The following is a 23,703-nucleotide window of genomic DNA, read 5'->3' on the forward strand; positions in this document are numbered from 1 at the left end:
TTTGTTTGACTTGCTGAAAAGCTTCATTACAAATCATTCAATAATACCACTTAGGTAAGACTGAATTCCATTTGCTTTAAGTTATAGTTCATTTATAATTTACTTTTATATTTTATATGGATATCTTTAAGACAAATGAACTCATGAAAACCATTTTCTTTCTCTCCTCCTTTCCCCCCCCGCTTACATGTATTTCTCCCTGATTGTTCTGTTTCCAAATTGCAAATGTACTGATGTGATTTTTTCATGTTGAATGCAACACTCTTTATCCTTACCATTCCTCCTCCAATCCCCCCACCCCTGCTGTCTGTGTTACATATCACACCATTTTCTGTGGCACCGATTATGAATTACTTAATGAATGTAAAATATATGTTATCTTTGATTTTTTATTCACCAGCCCTGATTTGAAAAAGACGACTGTGATCGTCGAAACACGTGTCATGAAAAGGGCACTTACTTACTATAAATTTACATTTAAAAAAACTAAACGTTGACTAAAGTGTAGTCTTTTCATTAAAAAATGGGCGCATGAATGATACTAAGTAACTCTCTTGTTACCCTTGCTTTTAATGTGCTCTCATGCTCCACCTTTTATCCCTATGGGGAAGGGAAAGGGCCGTGAGGTGTGTGTGATTCTGGTCAATTGCCTGACTTTGCCTGACCCTTGTTTTGGGACATGTCAGGTAAACGGCTCTGGTGTTTGTCTGTCGTCTTTCATGGTGTTCGAAAGTGTTTGTATTAGAAAGGAGGGTAGAGAGCTTGAGTATCCTATGTAGTAGGATAGGGAAGAGGGTTTATGAGGGGGGAATACCACATCTCACCAGTCAGTGTTCCTGCTCTACTCCCCAAGGACACCCCCATCCAGGTGATCCTCCCACACTGGTCCACTCCCAGGAACTGGATCCAATAGCGATGGCCGTGTCCTGGCCACATTGCCGTGTCCTGGCCACCTGGATGACAGATACCCGGGGACTAGGTAGACCCGGGGACACCTTCGGGTTTCTCACATACCCTTCCTCCATGCGATGGAGCCACATTTGTTTCACAAGGGAACCGGGAAAGGAAACCATGTTTCCCTGGTCTTTTTCTTTTCTGTGATCCACAGTGAAACAATAGGGTTGTAGGTCTAGAAACCATCACATGACCTGAGGATTGGAGTCTTTGCGTTGGCTAATCCAAACTAGGGGTGAATGATCTGTAACTAGTGTGAACTTTCATCCTTATAGGTAGTATCTAAATGGATGATGGCCCATTTGATGGCCAGGGCCTATAGTTCCAACACTGAGTAATTATTTGCATGTGGGAATAGCTTGCGACTAGTGAATAATATGGGATGTTCTAATCCATTGCAAACTTGGGACAGGACGGATCCTAACTCTGTAAGGGAGGCGTCTGTTCATAAGACAGACTCTTTAGAGAAGTCCACTACCTTCAGGATTGGGTTCTGGCACAGAGTCTGTTTCAAGGTGTTATACCCTATCTCATCTTCGTCATTCTAATGAAGTATTTGGGGTTCAGCATTCTTATGTTTATCTGTCATCCAGACTGTTTTGTCTGAAAAGTTGGAAATAAACCTACGATATTAATCTATTAACCCGAGAAAAGCTCTAAGATCTCTTTTGGTCTTTGGGGTTGGTGTATCTAAAATGGCTTTTAGTTTCTCATGTTGGGGCTGTACATTCCCATTCCCTTCGACGAAGCCAAGGTATTTCATGGCTTACTGGGCCAATCTACACTTTGCTGGATTAGCAGTTAGGCCAGCGTTTCTGAGGACCTTCAGATGGTATAAAGATGGAAGAGATGGTGCTCTCACGTCTTCCTATGAATGACGATATCATCAATATAAGCATCACAGAAATTGGAATAGGGTTGTAGAATCTGATTTATGAGGTGTTGGAAAGTGGCTGGCGCAATGTGCAAGCCGAAAGAAAGCACTTTGAATTGGAACAGTCCCAACAGCATTGAGAACACTTTTCTGTTAGGGAGGATTCTCAAAATGTGCTAATTCGTCTCTACCGTAGAGAACTTTGGGACTCTGTACTTTTTAATTCTGTTTGTTTTCTGTGTTTATTTCTTTTGGTTATGGAGTTTTAGATAACTCCATAGGCATCATCTTTTCATGTGTGTTACACAGCACCTTAAGTGCAGTAACACAGGGATGTCTTTTAGACTTCCCAAAGGTTAAAAATACCTACTGTTTCCCAGAGAATATAAAGTGAAATTGACTTTGCTAGTCTTTCCAAATTCATAGACCCAGCACACACCATCTTACATTGGAGTGCTGGAGGGGTTACATAGTGTCTAAATACTCATGTAGCAGGCTGGTGGTAGTGGTTTTACAATGAACTACCATGATTTTTCCCGACCGCGAACACCGGTAGCTAAAAATCACAGGAGCCATGTTTTTCAAGATGGTGCTTTAAGCCCCTTTGTTTGAACAGGTCCCGTTCTTCTTTTTTCACCGTTTCTTTATGGAAAGGTCCTGCTAGTGTTTGTCTCTGCGCGCCAAACCAGGTATGTCCCTTTGTTCGTGTGCCTTTGGCAGGCTTCAGGAGTGAAGACCGCCTCTGGCATCTGAGTGTCTGGGGTTGGCAGGAAGTGAGGGCGGTGCCTGAAACTGCCTGTGCTTAGTCTCCCTGGAGACCCAAATGCACTCAGGCATGATTGGCTGGCTGACTGTCTGGCAAGGAAAACCACCCTGCTGGGTAAGTGACAGCTAGGCTGGAATGAAAGGAAGAGAAGTGTGTAAAAGGTGAGTCTCTTGGACTGGACAGCAGAGTCGACCACTGGAACGAAAGAACCAAAGAAGAGCTGGAACAGGATGGCTGCTGCAACTCCTGGACAGTTGGTTTGCCCGGTGAAACCCTGCTGCAGGTCCAAATTTCTAAGTTCATCTCGACAGAGAAGCCCCTTCAACGATGACTTCTTCCTTTGAGTTGGTGGGACCAATCAACTCATAAGCCACCTGGATACCATTCTCTTTTTTTTTTTTTTTTAAACCAATTTATTAAATATTAACAGAAGAAATCAGTGTAACAAAGAGATACAATACACAATTATCCATACAATAATAATGAAAAATATATTGAGAAAAAAATAATTAATAATAAAATTAATTACAAAAATAAAAAAATAAAACAAATTATATATTGTGAGATACAGATTCACTGCTGTCGGAAGCGGCCAGTAGCGTGTGACGAGTGACTGCTTGAGACTGGTGCGACTTGACGGCTTGTCGGCTTGTCGGCTGTGTGAGGGTCCTTTCCTCAGTACAGAAGTTGCAGCCGGTGACGGCGCTACGTGGAGCTGAGGAGCTGAGGAACTGTGGAGCTGTGTCGGTGCTCAGGTGACCGACGGGTGGAAGCAGCTCCAAGCGAGCGGCTGGGGAGCCCACCGCGGGGGGGCACCGCAGGGCCGCCCAAACAAGACGCGGGCTCTGCCGTGTGTATGAGCCGTGGATATCGCGCTGTTGGTGGCACTCTAGCCCAAGCCCGGCTCCAGCTGTGGGTGGTGTCCTGCCGGCGCTGAGCCCGAATGCGGTAAGACGCGGTAAGAGGCAGTGGGGGTAGTTTGGTAGTGGAAGTTTATTCTGCCCCCTCCCCCTATTATTCCTTCCACGCCACTCAAAACATCTGCTTCTTTCACTTCTTTGTTTCATTCTATACCACGTATAGCGGAGGGCGCCATACTACCCTGTGGTGTTCGGGAGCCCTAATCTACCTATTCCTGGGTTTGGTGTTTCCCTTCTCTCTGGCCTTGTTAGACCTTAAATGGCCCTGTCTACTCCATCTGAACCGATTACTGAAAAACGATGGCTTCGAAGTAGCACCCTGTCAAAGGAACTTGGAGGCGAAAATCTGTTATCGTCTGCATTAAAAATTGCCTCTTCTGAAGATCGGGAAATGAGTTTGACTGTGGTGGACACCTCTAGGATCACGCTGTGGTGGACACCTCTAGGATCATGCTGGCTCAGAAACCGTTAATGCCAGCAAAGAGCCCCCAAATATCTACTCTATGCGAAGCACAAACGGGACAAATGGGACAAGTACCATTGTCGGGACTGACCCAGCCACAGCAGGAAAATTCCTTGCTTTTCATTGAAGCTGGTCAGTTAAACGACGAGAAGGGGGACAAGCAAAAAAGTGAAAACCAAACGGACTCTAAGGAAAAAGAACAAGCGTTTGGCCAAATAACTATGCGGTCCCCCACCGGCATTACCGTATTGACGAGCGGTTCCCTGCCAGAGGCTGTCGGAGGACGGCCTCGGCAGGAACCTCAACGGAGGGGGACCGAAAACCTGGCCCGCGCTCTAGACGCCGCTCAGTCACATCCACTCCAAAGTCCCTGTAGAAAACGGGATCGAAAATAAAATTAAGGATTCTGATAATCCGGTACTCCAACGAACAAACGCTTTAATAACTGTACAAATCCACAGATGTTCAAATCAGAACACCGGAAAGCAAAGCTCACACTCTTCATCAAACTCCTTCTCAAGAACTGCCTCAAGCGTCTCCTTGACTTCGGATCAAGAAGACTTATTTATAATTGAGGGGCCTAGAATTTCTGACGAGGACGAGTCGGAAGCAGAATCACCAAAGAATGAAAATCCCGTGGATCAACCATCGGTGTCTCTTAGGACGTTGAATCAGAGCCAGAAACATAAAGATTCGCCGTGTGTGACCAACTTTAGAGACAACTTAATTTTGGAATCAGCCTCCAAAATGAACCAGGGAAGTGGTAAACAAGTCGGCAATGAACCCGTTGGCTTGACAGCAACGGAGCAAAACACTAAAGGACCAATGAAAGCAAAGTTAACTCCAAACAAAATATATACCTAAAAACAAAGGAAATCTGGACTAAAAAATCAAGACAGTGGAAAATGCCTTCCAACTCCGTTAATATCATCCTCTCTTAGGGACTATTTTTTGAATCAACATAAAAGACAGTTAGATCATGATGCAGAACTCTCTGGCGCAGAGATCTTGGAGGCGGTGCAAGATTCACTACCTGAAAATAAAACAAGAAAGACTGAACAAAGCGCCCAAAGGTTGGAATCAAACTTAAAAGCACCAGTCCAAAAGGCGGTGATTGCGGAAAAAATGATAAGTGCAGCATTGCAGGATTGTCGTGTAGAGCCGCCCACTCAGCTATCGGTTCCGTCAAATCTCCGTAGCATAAATGAAAGGCGATCCGAAACCGAAATAAAGGAAACGTCGATGGCTCCTCGGACTGAGGAAGAAGTCAGTACTCAAGGATCAATTATTCTTCTAGAAGCCTGGCGCTCCCCAAAATCGATAGTGGGTTCAGGAGAAGATCGAAATGCATGGACAAGAGCACATATAGCGGAATCATCGCGTTATACTAAAGGTCATAAAGCTGTGACTGAGAGCCGTACTGATGATTTACTACAGTCTATAGACAGAAGAAGTATGGATAGATCATCTGTCCACATGGGTGACAAAGGTCTGCATCACCGGTCACTAGCAGGAGGCTTAGTGAAATATCGATGCCGGCTCAGAAAGATTCTCCTAGCAAAAAAACTGATCTGCTACAAATAATGTCATCATTTACAATCGCGTTAAATCCTTTTACTAAGCTCTATGAGTCCATTAACGAAACTCTCAAAGACAACACCTCTTTGTCATCAGCAATTTTGGAAAAATTGACCTTTATGGAAGGCTTTATAACAGCTCTTGAGACAAAAAACACGTTATCACAGGCGAAAATGGAAAAAAAATCACCAAACACATCGTTATTCATTTGCCATCTTCTAAAACGTCTACTGGCTCACAGACTGGTGAAGGACCTATTCATACAGACTTGGCACCAATTTTTGGAAAAAAATCATCAGGAATTCCAACTGTAACATCGGAACTGAGAAGAAAGAAAAACGAGCAGACAGAGATAGAGTCCCAAAAAATTAAATCAACACAAATGATTCAAAGAAAATATGTATTGATACATAAATCGAAGAAGACTGAGGAAAAGTCTTCTCAACCACTGTTGGTTTTGGGCCTTGGGACAAAAGGGAACAAACCCGAAGAGAGTAAAGTAAGGAAGACGGAATCCTTCCAGAATACACCATCTGTCAAATTAGTCCATAAACCTTCGCTTACATCTCCAAAAACGATCGAAGAATTTCTAGAAGATAGCGAACTAATGAATTTGTCTCAACATCATGCAAATTTGGAAGATTCCCAAGTTACGGTAACATCATTCCAATCGGAAATTGAAGAGGTGGAAGATACTAAAGAAGCCCCTAGACAGAGGGCCCAAAGAGAGGAGAATGTCAAGGTGCATATAGAACCCAAAGAAAAAAGTAAAATGAGCTCGGGAGATCAAAGACAAAATAAGGTGATGATTCCAGAAAAACATCTTGAACAATGCGAGATCGCCCGTAAACCCTCAAAATGTATAGAAAATCTAAGGAAGAAAACCGGAAACAGGAACCTCGATGAAAAACTTGAAGGAACTACAGTATATAAAATCGAGCAAACATCATCAAAAGAGGGTTATATGGTTCTAAATAGAAAAATGATTCTTAAAATCATAGCAAAAATTAAGAAACTACAACATCTGACGACAAACGATATCGAACTAGATGAACCATATCATAGGGAGCACAGAGCAAAAGTCCTTATCTATATAAGAAATGAAGTTCTGGTAGAAACCCCTAAAGAAACTTCCAAAGATTTACACAAACTAGGATTCAACCTGACCCTAGTACCTAAACAAGCACGAAAAGCACCAGAAAAAGAAATTCGGAGGAGGCTTACTTCGACAAGGGTTGATCATACTCAAAATCATAGACACGACTCGGACAGGAGTAAAATCCCTTGATTAAGGGTACTGAGCAATTGCAATAAACATGTCGATGGGAAAAAAGAGGAAAAAAAAATTGAATTCTCATCAAAATGGGAAAATACAAATCGGACTCTGCATTACCGAAATAATTATAAATCTACGTGGACAAGAAAAGACAGAATCAATTCTACTGACAGATGGGAAGATCCAAGGAAATTGCAAACGTGCCATCAGAAGCGAAAAGGCGCCGAAGGACCGTGGAAGTGGCTGGTTGAAACGTTTGGACGCTCCCATAAGAAATAGCAGCGACCAGGAAGTCCTTTCCAAGAGTCTCCGGCGTCTAGTGCGAAACTGGCCATAAATTTGACCAAGAAAGATCTGGTAATGGCATCCTGGAACACCAGAGGTTTTAATCACCTGACTCGTCCGAGCGAAATTAATTTAGGAAGTTTTGACATCTTATGTCTACAGGAAACATGGTTAGTAGATTGCCCAATATAAGACGGATTTACAATTGAAATCTCGCCAGCTTGCAGATCGCTATTGGGTAGACCATCTGCGGGCCTATTAACAGCTATTCGCATTGGCTCAGGCATTACACCAAAGACTAAAATCATGGAAGCCTATGGTATGCTTGGTACCCTTACCTCATGGCAGCGCTATGATCCCGAATCAGCCAAATGGATTACAACAGACCTTGCAATTATAAATCTATATTGGAACCCGGAGAGAACAACAATAAAACATTTCTGTGATAAAGTAGCGGAAGTTATTGATATCATCTTCGCAGACGGTAACATCGAGAACCTCATAATTTGCGGAGATTTAAATGCTAAGTGCAAAACCGAAGTAACATCTGAAAAAGCATTACAGACTTACTCTTCTGCTGATAAAAGAGGGTGTGCATGGTCTAAGTTGATGAAATCAAGAAATCTCTTTAATGCTGCTACATTAAAAGATCAGGGATCCCAGATTCCAACGTGGGAAAGAGATAATTCTTCCGCTACCTTAGATTACATTTATGTAACTGAAAGTTTGATCCCCCACGTTTCATCGTTCAGAGTTGTGAAAACATTAGAAAGTGATCACAATTTGTTAGAGTTAACTTGGAGATCAACGGTTCCGGAAAGGTCTATATATACAGCGGAAGTAGAGTCAAATAAACAACAATCCAGATTGCGCCTTACGGCGGAAAATATAAGAACTATAAAAGACAGGCTGAGTATGGATCGTCAACGCAGTACAATGAGCTCTATTGCTAAAAGGCCAGATTACATTCCTCTATTGCTTCCTTACAGGGTGGCCTTTTCAGGAGGTAAGGGAAAAAAATCTGTACATAACCACACCTATGATCGGTTGGTGGTTCTAAAGAGGCGTGTAGTAAGAAATTTGAAGAACTTGGCGGTAAGGCACCAAACAGTGGAGGCAAGGGCTGATTATTATGAGGGCACATCCCACTACAAATCATGGATAAAACATCATGTGGCGAGTTTGTACCAGAAGGACGCTGAAGCGATGCAAAGGTCTCTTGCATCAAAAAATACAAGAGATTTTTGGAACTTATTAAAAGCTACCAACGGTCAAAGTGCTCCCTCTATAGCAAATGCAGTCTCGGAACAAAATTGGTTAGTGCATTTCACTGCACTTTTTCAACTACCTTCAACGACTGTAGATAGAAAAACTCAGGCCTCAGATGACGATTGGATCCCGCTGACAAATATGGAGGATATACTGAGAGTAATATCACAACTAAAAATCTCAAGAGCCCCAGGCCCTGACGGATTGTCCAATATTGACATTAAAAAACATCCTGATGAATGGGCCGCAGTATTAAGGGAAATTTTCATTCACTGTCATAAAATAAAACAAATTCCAGTATCTTGGACAGAAGCAGTGGTGGTACCAATTTATAAAAAAGGCCCTAAAGAAAATCCTTCTAACTATAGGCCTATCGCACTATTGGACATCCTGGGGAAAATATTTGCGACTCTATTATTAACCCACTTTCAGAAGTGGGTTAAGATTTCCCCAGCGGCCGACCACTTTCAGACGGGATTTCAGAAGGGTACAGGGACGATAATCAACATCTTTATCTTAAATATCATTAAAGCAAGGGTGAAATCCGGTTCTCCTAAAGTCCATCTGGCTCTGGTGGACCTGTCAAAGGCCTTTGATCCCGTGGATCGTGAGAAACTGTGGGCCAAACTGAGAGCCTGGAATTGTCCGGCCCCAATTTTGGATCCAATTATGGCTTTACATACTCAAACATCAATGCAGGTCCGATTAAGTCAGCAAGGCCATTTATCACATAAAAGCCCTACAAATCGTGGGGTTAAGCAAGGCTGCCCTTTAGCACCGGCTCTATTCATCGCCTTTATAGGCGATTTTCAGTATACTGAGGGAAAAATTCACTCATTTCCACCAAAAGTGGGATTGTCACAAGTGTCCAGACTATGGTATGCGGATGACCTAATTTTGATGGACCAGACAAAAATTGGTCTCCAGCAGCAATTATCAAACCTTATGCCGACATGAGTAAAAATAATTTAGAAATTAATGTTCAGAAAACCAAAATCTTGATTTTACCAAATCGTCAACTAACCGAAAAACATCATCGGTTTGGTTTTTGGAAAACAGAAAATTGGAAGTGGTCAATGAATATAAACATCTTGGGGTATGGAAAGACAACTCCCTGAAAGAAAATACCACTATGGAAGCTCTGTGGGACAAAGCCAGAAACCTGACAGCTCAATTAAAAGCTGTAGACAGAAAGTTTGGAAAATTCGCATGGACACCGGCTTTGAATTTCTACAAGGCAAAAATAGTGCCAGCTTTAACGTACGGAATGTGTGCAAACCTAAGCCTTCCAGAAGAATTATGGCAAATATTGGAAGGCTTTGTATGGAAGTCGGTATTGGGCCTCCCAAAATCAGCACCGATGGCGGCGATTCGACGAGACCTCGGCCTTACGTCCCTTGCAGCATCAGTGGAGCATGGTGCTCTTCAACATTTCAGAAAAATTGTATCCCCAAATTCCCTCCCAATCTTTCGAGTGGTAGCAGACGAAATTCAAAGAGGTGGGTGTAAGCCTCTAGCTGCCTGGGTCAGGAAACAGAAAGATAAATTGGAAGAGATAACCTGCACGGAAGAACTCCTGATTGCTAACCCAAGCAGAGTAAAAGAAAAATGATTGCAGCAAGATTGGATCTGGACAAACGAAAAAATGTCGTCATATAAACTGTTGAAAGACCTTCCACCTGGCCACAACAAACCAAAAATTCCACTGAAATACTGTGAAAAATTTCCTGAAAAAGCTTTAAGAAAAATGTTCATGCGAGCTCGGCTAAACACTCTTCATACAAGGGAGGGAAATTTTATATATTAGATCAAAATCCCTTACAGCCTCATGCCGACTATGTGAAAATCCTGACCAATTGGAAACTGTCAGACACCTTTTGATGTCTTGTCCAGCGATGTCTTTAGAAAGAGTGACGTACTTGACACCGCTATTATCCCATTCATCGGCATTAACTGAAGAGGTGGGCTGGTGTCGGCTCATTTCTGGCGATTCCGCCAGATGGACGAGGGCTGCCGCAAAACTACTGGACATTGCTTTAAAAAAGGCAAACCTGGAAAACCACTTGACAGGCTAAACGAGTACAGTCCAGTCGGATGATGATAGGGCAAAACCCGCCCACTGAATGACTTTTGACTTTTGAAAGAAAGAAAGAAATGGAGAGCGGTGTGTCAAGTCGTCTCTTAAAAAACTGTTCTTAAAAACTGTTCATGAAAAGAATTTTAAAAGACTGTTTTTTGTAAAAATCTTTTTGATTAAATGCAAATAATAAAAAAAAAAATAATATTAAAAAAAATATATAATAATAAAAATAATAATAATAATTAATAAATAAATAAATAAATAAATAAAAGGGGGCAGAAAAGGTGTGATGCAAAAGTCAAAAAGCAATAGCAATTCATAACATTGACCTGAAAACAACCTTCTAGAAAACTTTGGCATAGCAACAAACCAAGAAGCAAAAGACATGAACATTATAATGAGTAAATTGAAACATGCATGTCTACTTATCTGAATACAGGTAAACTCGACACAGGAAGCTCCAACGACTGACTACCCTTATCCAAAAAGGCCTTCCATATTTTATCAAAAATACGTCCTTCCCCATTCACAGAATATATCACATTTTCAATATTGCTTGTGCGATACATCTCCTCCATCCACATGTTCAACCATTCTCAAGGCTGGTTAGGATTAACCAGGGAGAGGGACATCAGCATGTGTGCTTGAATCTACAGCTACTGGAACTGAAGTGACTCCATTTTGCTGCTTTTTCGACGATCCTGTGCAGTGCAGGAGCCCCCCGACGTCCTCCCTCTTGTCCCCATGACTGAGGCTCAGGGACAGTGAGATCTGCAGCAACTGCCAGGAACCAACGACTTCAGCTGCATTTTTTTCTTCATACTAAGTTACTGTGCCAACCCGATTGAGAGAACGCCACTCTTGCGGTGAAAGTTTGTGAAACTTTCCCAACTTGCAGGACTAATCAGCTTGTGACCCAACATATGATTTTTGTTTTGCCTAAACTACTTCTGAGAACTTTTGCAAAGACTTTACCGTTTGATACCAGAACTTCTCTTTCATATCCCAAGCACTAGCCCATTGACTTTGGCCTAGGCCTATTGACTTGAATTGAACTCTTCTGGTGAACTGAAACTATTTGCACTGTCTAACAAGTATATGTGATCTATTCCACTTACTGTGTCCCTTTTGCCCACTTCTAAGTAACTGAACTGTTATTTTGCTCCTAATTCAGGGGAGCTCAACCTGTCTCAAAATCTTAGAGTTTTGTATTGAAGTGCATTGGTATATAATATTAAGTTGCCTCCTTCTACTGAAATGTTTTCTAAATGATTGTGTAATAAATTAATATGCGTTTTACCAAGAAACCTTGAATATAAGTGTCTACTTGAACCACTGTGATTGAAAGACCTCAGTGTAACTTCTTGTACTGCTCACATTCACTCTTGAGATAAACCTGGCTGCTCAGCTCGCTACCAAAAACTGTGTGGTACAGACATATACCAAAGGTTGGTTTGACTTGCACTTGTCGTCCTAATTGTATGTGGTGGTCCCAGAGGGTACTGCGTGCAAGTTTCTTTCCGTATCTGGGCCATGTAGGGAACTTGCAAGTACCCTTTGGTTAAATCTAGAGTAGATAGAAAGGTGGCTGATCCAAGTTTATCAATTAGGTCATCGATGCGTGGCATGGGATAGGCATCGAAGTCTCATATGGTATTGACTTGACAGAAGTCTACATAGAATCTCCAGGAACGGTCAGGTTGTGTAACCAGCATGATAGGAGAGGACCATGGACTTGAAGATGGTTCAATGATATTGGCTTGCAACATTTTGTTGACATCCTCAATCACTACCTGTTTGCGGGTTTCTGGGAGTCTGTACAGCTTTCAAGGAACCACTTTACCTTTAGGTATCCTAATATAGTGGTACGTGCCTTTTACTCCTCCTGGTTTTTCTGAGAATACATCGGGAAACGAGATAACTATGTCTTTTAGATCTTCTTGTTGTTGGATAGATAGCTCAGGAGGAATTAAGTCAGAGTTATCTATTTCTTCAGGAACTAGACAGGCTAGTATTTTGGTCTTGGTAGCTGACGGGTTCCCTTTCCATTCTTTCAAGAGGTAGACATGATGCAAATGGACTTTCTGTTTTCTGTCCGGTTGGGCTACTTTATAAGTACAGGTTCCCGTTCTCTCTACTATCTCATAAGGTCCGTGCCACTTGGAGACAAGTTGGTTCTCTGAGGTGGGTAAGAGCACTAGTACGTTTTGTCCTATGGAGAATGATCTTAGATTCACTTTTTTTGTCATAAGCAGATTTTTGTTGGCTCTCTGCCTTTTCCACATGAGTACAAACAATATCTCAAACTAGTTTCATATGTTCTCGCATTCTGATGGCGGTCTGCGAGATGGGGATGGTGGCCTTTTCTCATTCTTCCCATGATTCCCTGAACATATCCAAGACCTCACGGGGCTCTCTACCATTTAGTAGTTTAAAAGGAGAGAAACCTGTCGACGCCTGAGGGGTTTTCTTGACTGCAAATAGTGCCCACAGGATCATTCAGTCCCAATCTTTCCTGTCCTTATCCACCAATTTACGTAAGATTAGTTTCAGGGTTTTATTGAATCTTTCTACCAGACCATCGGTTTGGGGATGGTACACCGAAGTGCACAAAGTGGTAATGTGTAGAAGCTCTTTTTAAAAAAAATATTCTTTTTTAAAGCACTTGACATTACACAACACAGTACAGTAGGATAACATTTACAGCATCGACGACGGTGAAAGGGCATCAGGGTAGAAAAAAAAAACAAGTGTTGCATAACTTAGCGTGGGGAACTAGTACATGCCAGGGGGGTGTTCCAACATATTCCTCATGAGTCCGGGGCATGGTCTCCAGGGGATGATTTAAGCAAATCATAGTGACTGAGTCCCACCCGCATTTGTCACAGTGCGCAAAAAGTACAGTCTGAAGGGGTTCCAAATATCATTCGGCTTTGACTCAGGAGGCTGCATATGTGCCCAATGCTCCTCCATGTTATTCGCCCATGTCACATCCCTCAACCAATGATCTTTATTAGTAGCATGTGCACCAGCCCAGCGCGGTAGAATGCAACGCTTGGCTAAAATAAGACAGAGCCGTACAAGTTTGCTGACCGTGCCAGACGGCGTATTTGGCATCTGGAATAGACAGAACAATGGGGGCAAGAGGTCATCTGTATTGGTCATTTTGGACAGCGTCGCGCACACTTCGCCCCAAAAGGCCACAAGATGGGGGCAGCCCTACAACATATGGCAATACCCAGCATGGGCAAAATGACAGCGTGGGCAAGCCCTAATTCCCTAGTTTGAAAACATGCGTATTGTATCAGGAGTGTAATGGTACCGATGCAACACTTTGAGCTGTGTCAGTTGGAAGCAGGAATTAAATGACACCATCTGGGTCTGTGCGCACATACCAGCATATCAGCCCAGAAGTCATCGGTTATCTCTAGTTGGGTGTCTCTTGCCCATTTAATGCGTGTATTATAATGTGTCACCCTCGAGCATGTTTGAGTTGAGCGGTACCGGGATGACACCCGGTTGCGACTGTCGCTAGCTGTCAGAGCAAACCCCAGTAGTGTGTAGTTCTCAGGCTTAGTTGGGAAGCAACTCCACTGTTTCTTACATGCTCTGCGTAGGCCAGCATATTGCAGCCACAGGAAAGACGTCCTCCGCGTAGGCCCCGGATGTCAAAGTTTTCTTTCGGGTATAGTGACCTCAGTGTTCAAAACCCCAGCCATGTCCACGTCACCCGCACGCCAGGGTCAGCAGGAGGCAGGGATGGGACACAATTCCATAAAGGAAAGTCTTCATGAAATGGGGCATGTACATCAATCGCCTTCCAAATTTTGCGCCCTGCCAACTCTGTGACACTAACAGGGTCGAAGGAGCAATCATCAGCAAACACCTCTGGGAAAACCAGTGAGCGCAGGTCTCTGCCTTCAACCGAATGTCGATCTAGCAGTACATGAGGGGGCGGGGGGGTGCATCATAGCTGTACCACAGGGTTGCATACTGCGTCGGTGCTGCCATCTAATATAACTCAAAGTCGGGAGCAGCAAACCCACCCCAGTCAAATGGTTGTGTTAGTATGCCCTATTTCAGTTGTACCACCCCTAAATGCCATACAAATTTACTGAGGCCACACAGGTATGTTAAAAAAGGGGTAAAGTAGCTTAGGAAGGACCGTCATTTCCAGAAGTGCAATTTTACACGCTATTGTGATGGGAAGGTGGGCCCAGCTCATGAGTTAGTTCGCAATTCGGTCATATATGTGTTATAGTTGCGGTCATGTAACAAGGGGCCGCGTCTGGCTACCATCACGCCTGGGTAGCTTATCGTCGCTGGAGCCCACTGAAATCCCTGCAAGTCTATGGGAGGAGGAGTGCTATCTATCAATGGAAAGAGCTTGGATTTACTACAGTTCAGTCGGAGACCCGACACCTCTCCAAACCTTAGGACATACTGCATAATGGGCTTTAAGTGTTCTTGTAGATTCCGTATGTATATTAACGCATCATATGCATACAGGGAGATGATTTGCGGTTAGGCGGTCAACCGGTTCCCTCAATGATTGTGTCTAAGTCTTATTAGGTCCGCCAGGGGCTCAATTATAATAGCAGATATTAGAGACGATAAGGGGCAGCCCTGGCGGCTGGCACGTCCTATCACAAATGGGTCGGAGAGTATTCCATTCGTATTAACCCTGGCTACTGGGTTGGCATAGAGGAGGCGTAGGACCCCAAGGAACCCTGGACCGAACCCACACTTCGACAGCACTGTGTACATGAACTGCCAGGAGACTGAGTGAAACGCCTTCTAATTATCTAACACAGATGCTAACGCATGAGCTTTGGGATCGATCTGTGCCAATATTTTAAAAAGGCGTCAAAGGTTGAGTGCTGTGGATCTGCCGGGGATGAATCGCGATTGTTCAGGATGGATAATATACGGCAAAACTGGCATCAACCGAGTAGCCAATATCTTTGCAAATATCTTAACATCAGTATTAATTAAGGACAAAGGGCGGTATGAATCGCATTGACGCGGGTTTACGCTGCTTCAGCAGGTCCATGATGTCTGCCTCTCGCATAGTACCGAGAAGCAATTGGGACTTGAGGGATTTGAGTCAGACCTGAAGGAGATAAGGGGCGAGGGTCTACTTATAACGTTTATAAAATTCAGTGGTTAGGCCATCCGTATCTGGAGCCTTCCCAGAAGGGAGTTGTTCAATTGCCACAGTAATACCAGCTACCGGAATTGGGAGATCAAGAAGGGCCCTGGCCTCCTGTGACATCTGACTAAGTGATAATACATCAAGAAACCCCTCGATCTCACCCTACATGCATGTGTCTTGTTTGGTGTAGAGGTCTTGATAGAAACCTGTGAAAACCTTGTTGATGGCTGCAGGCGTGTGAGCCAGGTCACCTAATCTATCTCTCACAAGTGGGATACACCCGCTGCCTTCATCCTGTCGTTCCATGCGTGCAAGTAGTCTGCCAGATCTATCCCCCTCTCTGTACTTCCTAGCCGCCATGGGAACATTGAAAAATGTCACTTAGCACTCTGCATGGATTCGAAAAGTATCCACTGTCTCTTTAATCTGTGCAAGTGTGGTTTTAGAGTGGTCGCCCGCCAGGCCCCGCTCTAACTCATGCAGTGTACCCTCCCACTGTGCCATATCATGCTGAATTGTTCTGAGGACTCTAAACTTCGTGGACATTGCCATTCCCCGGAGGTAAACCTTAAATGCTTTCCAGAGTGTGTCAGGTGAGGGTACTGAGCCTACATTCTCTTAAAAAAACAAGTGTAGGTGGTCGTCCATAGTTGATGCAAATGCAACATCTTGCAGGGCTGACGACTTAAAGCGCCAGTTGCTGCAGGGTTTGAAACGTGTAGGGAGGGTCAGGGAGATACTGATCGGAGAGTTGTCAGAGTAGGTGTAGGGAACATGGAGACATAAACAACCCCACCAAGTAGCGTATGAGAGATAACCCATATGGCAATATGGGATAGAGAATCATGGGCAGAGGAGTAAAAGGTATATGCACGATCAGAGGGATACAGCGCACGCCAAGCATCCACGAGTTCCAAGGAGCTCATACCCTCTTTAATAGTAGAGGTGGCTCGGGAAGGGGCTCTGTGGGTGCATGTGGTCCTATCTCGTTCTAAATCCAAGATGGTGTTGAAGTTGCCTCCCCATAGAATAGGAACCAGCAGATGCCAGGCAACCTCCCTTAAAATATCTGTATAAAATTGAGGATCATCCACATCGGGACAGTATCCATTCACCACCAGCATTTGCCTGCCCGCAAGGGGCCCATATACCAGCACATATGCCCATCGGGTCTGCATGCATATGGTTGCATCTAAACGGAACAGACTGATGTAGCAATATCATAACCCCCTCGATTGGGAGGAGTAGGATGTATAGAATCGATTCTTCCCCCAATTCCTGGCAAACCCTTCACAAATCGGCGAGAGGGCATGTGTCTCCTGTAGGTAGAGGATTTGGGCTTTGTGTCTCTTGACGTACAGGTGTATTTTCTGTCATTTAATTGAATTACCCAAGCCCCCGACAATTCAACTCAGGCATGTTATGTCCCCATCTGAATACAATAGGGTTCACATTGCTTGCTCGCCCAGCATCGAAACCCAGTCCTCCCCTGACTATCAATACGCCCCTTCCATCCATCTTACCCTTGTATGTAAGCTTCATGTGTGCCAAGTGCAGTTTTGTAAATTTTAACAACCCCAATCATTCCCCGCCACCCCCCTCATACAATCCCCTAGGAACATGGGGATGTATTCCCACAGCCACCACTTCAACTTAACAATGCAGCATTGCATATGGGAAGCTGTCGCATGGACCCACCAGGTCCATTAGGAACTTAAGTACGGATAGAAGGATAATTGCTCACATGCTATTCATAAACTGGCCCCAATCGGTTAACACACATGTTGCCAGTTGAAGGCATGGACATTTGCACCATCTCCAGTCTGGCTGCCAGCAATGAAATGAATTGCCGCACCATCTGTAGGTAAGTGGCCACTCAACCCTCAGTGTAAGTCTATGGCCGGCGTGGTGTGGAATTCCAGTCTATCAAGGACAGTCCCAGAGAACACGGGTATGCCAGGGCACCGCAACGGGCCCCCTGGGCAGATGGGGGGATCCAGACGGGGGACTACGGGTTCCAATGGCAGGGAGATGTCCAAGGAACCCAGATCAGCGCTCCAGGTGATGGTAGGGTCAGGGCTAATCCGCAATATGGGCAGGACCTTGCAATGAGAGGTGTTGAGGTAGTGTAGAGGAGCAGGGGGCTGAAGAAACGACTCCCAATCAGTAAGTAGCCAGCACCTCCCGGTTTACGTTGTGAAGCCCCCACCTCTGCAGGGCCCAGTAGTCCACCTGCCCAAGCTCAATGTAGCAGAGAGGAGGTACCTGTTCCGCCTGTGCAGCAGAGTCCTGGCGTCCCTCGATCTGGCCGCAGTCACAGTTGTGGGGCAGCCACAGCAGATTCCAATTTTGGACCATTGAGGGCAGGCCCCCAGGCACAGAAGGCGTGTAAGGGGTCAGTGCGATCGTCCCGTGGTCCGACGGCTGGGAGCCTGGGATGCTCAGCAGGAAACACCCTGGTGCACAGCGCGGATAGCAGCACTCTCCAGGAGGGAGAAATGAAGAGGCTGCAGCATTGAAAGATCAAGGCTGCCGCAGCACGTATATCAAACTGGTGCTCAATTTAGCCGACACAGTCAATGCGCATTGTGTGCCAATCACACCTCTGCCAGGGTTCAGGGTTATGGGGAGCCCCTCAGTGCGCATGGCACTCTGTGGCGGGCGGTGCTCCCTACGGGGAGGGAGAAATCAGCAGTGTCACAGCAGTGCAGGATGCTCTGCACTCGTTATGTTGTTGGCGATGTCCGATCCGCACTGCCAGCCAAGCCAAGGCAGGGCAGTTCCACAATACACGCGGTCTCTCACCTGCACCAGACCACCAAATTTCCATTCAAACCACTCCGGGCACCGATAAGGAGCGGGAAAGGGCCACAGCATGGACAATGGATTTGGAAGCCCAGTATGTATATTTCAACTGCTGCAGGATAATTAGAAACAGTAAAATCTTTGTTGTGAACAATCACATGCTCGGGAGCCCTAAACTAGAACCACCATCTTGGCCTCGGTGCAGCGCCCTCATGTGTAGTATAAGTTTACTCATAAAATTTGAAGCCAGGTCTGTTAGTATTTCCTTGGGAAAGCCGACCCTGGAGAAATGCGGTAGAGGGTGTTTGAGGATCTGCTGGAGGGTATTATTCTGCATTGGAAAAGCCTCTGGATATCGGGTCACATTATCTACAATCACAAGGACATATTTATTACCTAGTCTGGATGTCTCTAGGGGTCCAATTATGTCCATACCAATTCTTGAAAATTGGATTTCTATGATCTGCAATGGATTCACAGGGGCAGGTAATGGGATGTGCGTGCCGGTCTTTTGATAGATCGCACATGTCTGAATTAAGGTTTTTATATCTGAGTGAATACATGGGCAGTAAAATTTCCCACTAATATGCACCTGGGTTTTAGATTGTCCTAAATGTCACACGGTAAGATAGGAATGCATGCACAATCTCTAGTATGACCTTCCGTCGGCACTTGGGTATTACCAGTTGTGTTTTTACTAGATGCTCCGTCGATGTCTCTTGTATATAAAGCAATCCTTGTTTTAAGAAAAAAAAAGGACTTCCCATATCTAAGCCTTCTCCCTCCATAATTGCTTGTAAGAAAGCTTCAGCGAGAGCTGGATCATTTTGTTGGGCAGAGGCTAGGTCGGGGTAGATGGTAGGCTTTTCTCCCTTCCTTTCGTCAATGTTAAGGGATTTATCAGCTCCCCCAAAGCCTAAGTTTCCTCTCTCTGTTTTATCTGGCTCAGTTTCTTTAAACTGGGGAAATAGAGCTCTATCCAAAGTCCCCTGGGTGATTTCATCTCCACAAAGTACCTCAAAGCGGCTCTCACAGTGATTCTGTAGGAGACCTTTACATCTCCCCGAAAGTCAGGGTCAATAATGCCTGTTGAGACATCTATCCCAAACTTCCAAGCTAGGTAAGATTTCGGGGCCAATCTTATCTAACACCCCGCAGGGGGTATTAAAACCAAGTCGGTAGGAATCATTCCTCATTTCCCAGGGAGGCTAACAGCTTCCCTACTTCTACAGATATCAAACCCTATGATTCCTTGGTGGCGATGGAAGGTTTAGAGGCTCGCTGTCTAAGCTTTTGAAATTGTAGGGTTCCCCAATTAGTTTCAATTGAGTCACGTCCCACTCCTGACACCATATGTAAGGAACTCATGGTAGTAAAGACAGACACAAGTAATCACAGTTCAAGGGTGTTTATTAAACTGTATATCTGGGTTGGAAAAACTCCTAATCTAAACCTAAATCTAAGATGGGAGCAAGCGACTGCCATCAAATAATAATAAGGCAGTCCTAGAGGCGTCTTGTCAAATAAAAAGGGACTATACTAAGAAAAGCCTATTGCCAATCCTTACAACTAAATACAAAAGAGCGTGGGATAATATTCATGAAAAAGAGGATTTTAAAAATTCTTCTCTGTGACATTCACAAATATTAATGTCTTTTTAAAGAGTTCACTGTGGACATCCCTCTGCCGGGTTCACTCTTGTCAACACACTGTTCAATGGGATTTCAGGCTTCGCCCCCTTTACATCGGCATCCCTCCGTCGGGTTCACTCTTGCCAACTTTTGCCAATCACACAGTGCAGGATTCACTTCCCTTAGCTTTACCTTCATCTGCCGATCAAAGCCTAACGACTGTACTGAGGATTTTGTTAGACCCCCGTATGACCACTTTGACCCCTTTCTCGTCTTAACCAAGGCCTTCTGGTAATGGTAGTTGCAACAATAGGGTAATCGGCCAGAGTTTCCTGAGTCAGCACCCATGTGGTGGCCGACTCTTCTGTGGTTGGTTTTCACCTTTCGTTTCAACAGTTCTTTGTATTTTCCTCAATTAGCCATTTGTTACTTTTGTTCAACACAGTTCAGTTTCTTATCGGCTCTCCTCTTGACTCACCGGCTGTGATGAACTGCTTCGCTTTCCTAGTATCTGGAGTCAAGGACGGTACCATTGTGTTGGGATATGTCAGGTAACCGGTATTGGTGATTGTCCGTCGTCTTTCGTTGTGTGCGAAAGTGTTCATATTAGAAAAGGGGGGTAGAGGGATTGAGTATCCTCTGTAGTAGGAAGAGGGTTTATGAGGGGGAATACCGCGTGTCACCCGTCAATGCCCCCCCCCCACTCCCCGAGGATCCCCCCATCCAGGTGATCCTCCCGCAATGGTCCACCCCCAGGAACTGGATGTAATAGCAATGGCCGTGTCCTGGCCACCTGTATGACAGATCCCCGGGGACTAGTTAGGGAGACACCTTCAGGTTTCTCAAACGTGGCATTTTTAAAGGGAAAGCCAACAGGAGTGTCTATATGGGAATCACGGCATGTATTCATGCAGGCAGCATGGAAATCTAGTGGGAAATGCTCCTGTGCACTGTTGGTGACTTGCATCTTTTGGATTTTTTCATGTGTTACCCCGCAAAACCCAATTGAAAACTGTCTGGCTTTTTACCCAATTGTGCAGCCAAATGCTCCATTTTAACCCATTATTCAACTTTCCCATCCACCGAACCACTATTGGTTCGTTCAGGCCCCCTCGCTACGCTCGGTCACTCTAGCATATTTGCGGGAAATATTTAAGCTCATTCAATTAAAAATATCGGCAGCTACCACTGCTGATAGATGAACTCTTTTGCAATCTCTGAGACTCCCCTTCACTGGACTACCTCCCTCAGGACTCCAGATACAATTGCCTCACTATCTGAGGCCTATTATCACTCTCTCCCAGGCCTTGCTCTGATTGGCTCTGGTCACATTCAGGCTTTCTGACACACACACGCACACACACACAACCCTGCTCTTGTGGCTTTATCAGAGTTCACTCGGTTTCCATACTCTCAGGGGTACAGCTCCACTTTTATTAAAACACTCTCCCGAAAATAGCATATGCCTGAATTAAAGATGGCCTCCTTTCATGGGACTATCAGCTTTGAATTAGCAATTACTATTTTTCATCATAAACATACTTTCGTGGCATAAGCTCAGAGCGAACCCATGGCTACATGTCACAAATCTAAGATCCTCTCTCAAATTCATAGACTTACTGTACTAAAGTATTGAATAAAGCACTCACCTCATATGTACTTGTCAAACCCAACCGATAGAAGACAGGAAGGAAGGTCTCTGCACAGAACATAGTTGTCAAGAGGTAGGCGATGGTCAAGAAGATTAAAATGGCCCCAAATCTATAGACTTCCGCCGGCATCCCCAGTAATGTAATGGCAGACATGAAGCTGGCAGTGAGGGACAGAGCCACGGGGACAGAATTTAAACTCCTGCCACCAAAAAGGAAATCCTTGGATGTAGTCTTGCCCGCCCCGGCAAAGGCGTGATAGATGCCGATAACAGCCGAGATCAAGAGCATCCCAGCAAAAACCACGTAGTCCCAAATGCTGAAGGATGCGGTCTTCCCTGGAGCGCCCATTCTCACAGTAGAGATTGAGAAAGGCTCAAGTCTAGAAATAGTCTTATAACGAAAGGATCGGATAATCCTGATAAAGTAGGGAAGCGGATTTTGAGGGTTCGACTCATGGGCGAATCATTGCCTTAGAAACTTTGAAGCGGACTATAGGGTTCGACGCATGGGCGAATCATTGCCTTAGGAACTTTGAACCGGACTGTAAAGTTAATCTTTGCAAAATTTGATGGTGCTTGTCTACTTCTCAGACTTCCAGGGCACATGATGCACCCGCCGTCCCCGGTGTGCCTTTATGGTCTGAATAGCTCACACGCCAGGCACAAATAAACATAAGCTAACTTCTTATAACAGCGATTTTCGCATTTTTCCAAGCGCTTGACTGACTTCAGGAGCAGAGTCTTCTGTCTCATGAATAAGCAATGGATATATGTAATGAGTACCTATGCATTACTACTGTGAAAGAGAAGCTGTTTCGGGGAGTGGGTGGCTGCTCTGCTACCGCTGCCTGAGCGCAGCGACCAGTAAACTGAGGTAAGCCTGAACTTCTGGATAGGTCTCTGAGACCTGACCCTCCATCTCCTTGGTACTGCTCCAGTACTGGGCTTGAAGAAAGCCTCTGCCAATGTCCTAATATCACAAGCCAGTCGACTGCAGTTGCAAAAGAGCAGGTTTGGAAATTGACTAAGAAATCCCATGACTGTATTGTCAACAATGTCTTTAACAAGAAATTTGACTTGCAGTAATCAAGGAAAGGGGGCTGGGTTTGGTGGGGAAAGGCAGTGTTAGACTGGCCGGTTGCAATGATACCTTCAGGGCCGATAAAGAGTGATTTTTTCTGCTAGGGGCACGTGTAAACGCACCCCTGAAATAATTCAACAAGGACCTTCCCTTAACACACCATCATGTAGGCACAACAGTGCACAATCATGACCACATCCCCTGTGTGCAGGAGAACAATACACAACACATGCACTGGCATCCAAACACTGCACCTTGCACCACCCCCATATACACAACAGTAATAATGCTACCCACCGCATGCTAACCTTGGTGCATCCCTTTTGCCATTGTCTGATTTTAGATTGGCCTCCAGGTATCTGCTCGTAGACTCTCCCAGAGTGACCTGCTGCTAGACCGTGCCAGATGTGTTCACCCTCTGGTTGGGCACCAGATGTTAGACATTGGTCAGAGCAGCAAGCCAATTTGCTCCTAGATTGTGCCCGAGATTAAGCTGTTTCGACTCTGCCCAGGTGAATTCCCTCTTACCTCGTTCCTCAAGTAATTTAACTAGTCGCTTTCCCTAGATTTCCTGCACCGAGATTGTGCCGCAGACTGTGCGCCAGATCATCCCAACTAACCAAGACATTCATAACTGACAGTCCCTGGCCAGCGGTACATGCATTATGCAGGAACACATCTTCTGGAACCTTCTCTAGATAAACCGGCAGCATGCTCATCCCGTCCACTACACTGCACCACACCTCTGTGCTCTAGCCACACCCCAGGGCATAGAGAGAATCCTGGATAATGGAGGGGGACCATAGCCACGCGTGGGGTGCTCAGGGCAACCTGCAAGTGCCCAGACACAAGCCCCTGGAATCCGACTAGCACTAGCTTCCTGTGATCAGCACCCACCAGTAGACCAGCACTTGC

The 23,703-nt window shown here is 44.9% G+C and overlaps 1 protein-coding gene across 1 annotated transcript in view; it reads right to left on the reverse strand.

Annotated features, from left to right (window-relative positions):
• LOC138514392 (sodium-coupled monocarboxylate transporter 1-like) overlaps positions 1 to 22,172 on the reverse strand; it is a 501,148-nt gene extending 478,976 nt beyond the window's left edge. Inside the window, exon 1 of the mRNA XM_069629874.1 lies at positions 21,706 to 22,172. Coding sequence (XP_069485975.1) covers positions 21,706 to 22,056 — 351 coding nt within the window. The 5' untranslated portion in view covers positions 22,057 to 22,172. The remainder of the gene's footprint in view (positions 1 to 21,705) is intronic.
• Between the last annotated feature and the right edge of the window lie 1,531 nt (positions 22,173 to 23,703).

The sequence above is a fragment of the Ambystoma mexicanum genome, chromosome 12, assembly GCF_040938575.1.
Source record: "Ambystoma mexicanum isolate Mex_15411 chromosome 12, UKY_AmexF1_1, whole genome shotgun sequence".
In the NCBI taxonomy this organism is placed as follows: Eukaryota; Metazoa; Chordata; class Amphibia; order Caudata; family Ambystomatidae; genus Ambystoma; species Ambystoma mexicanum.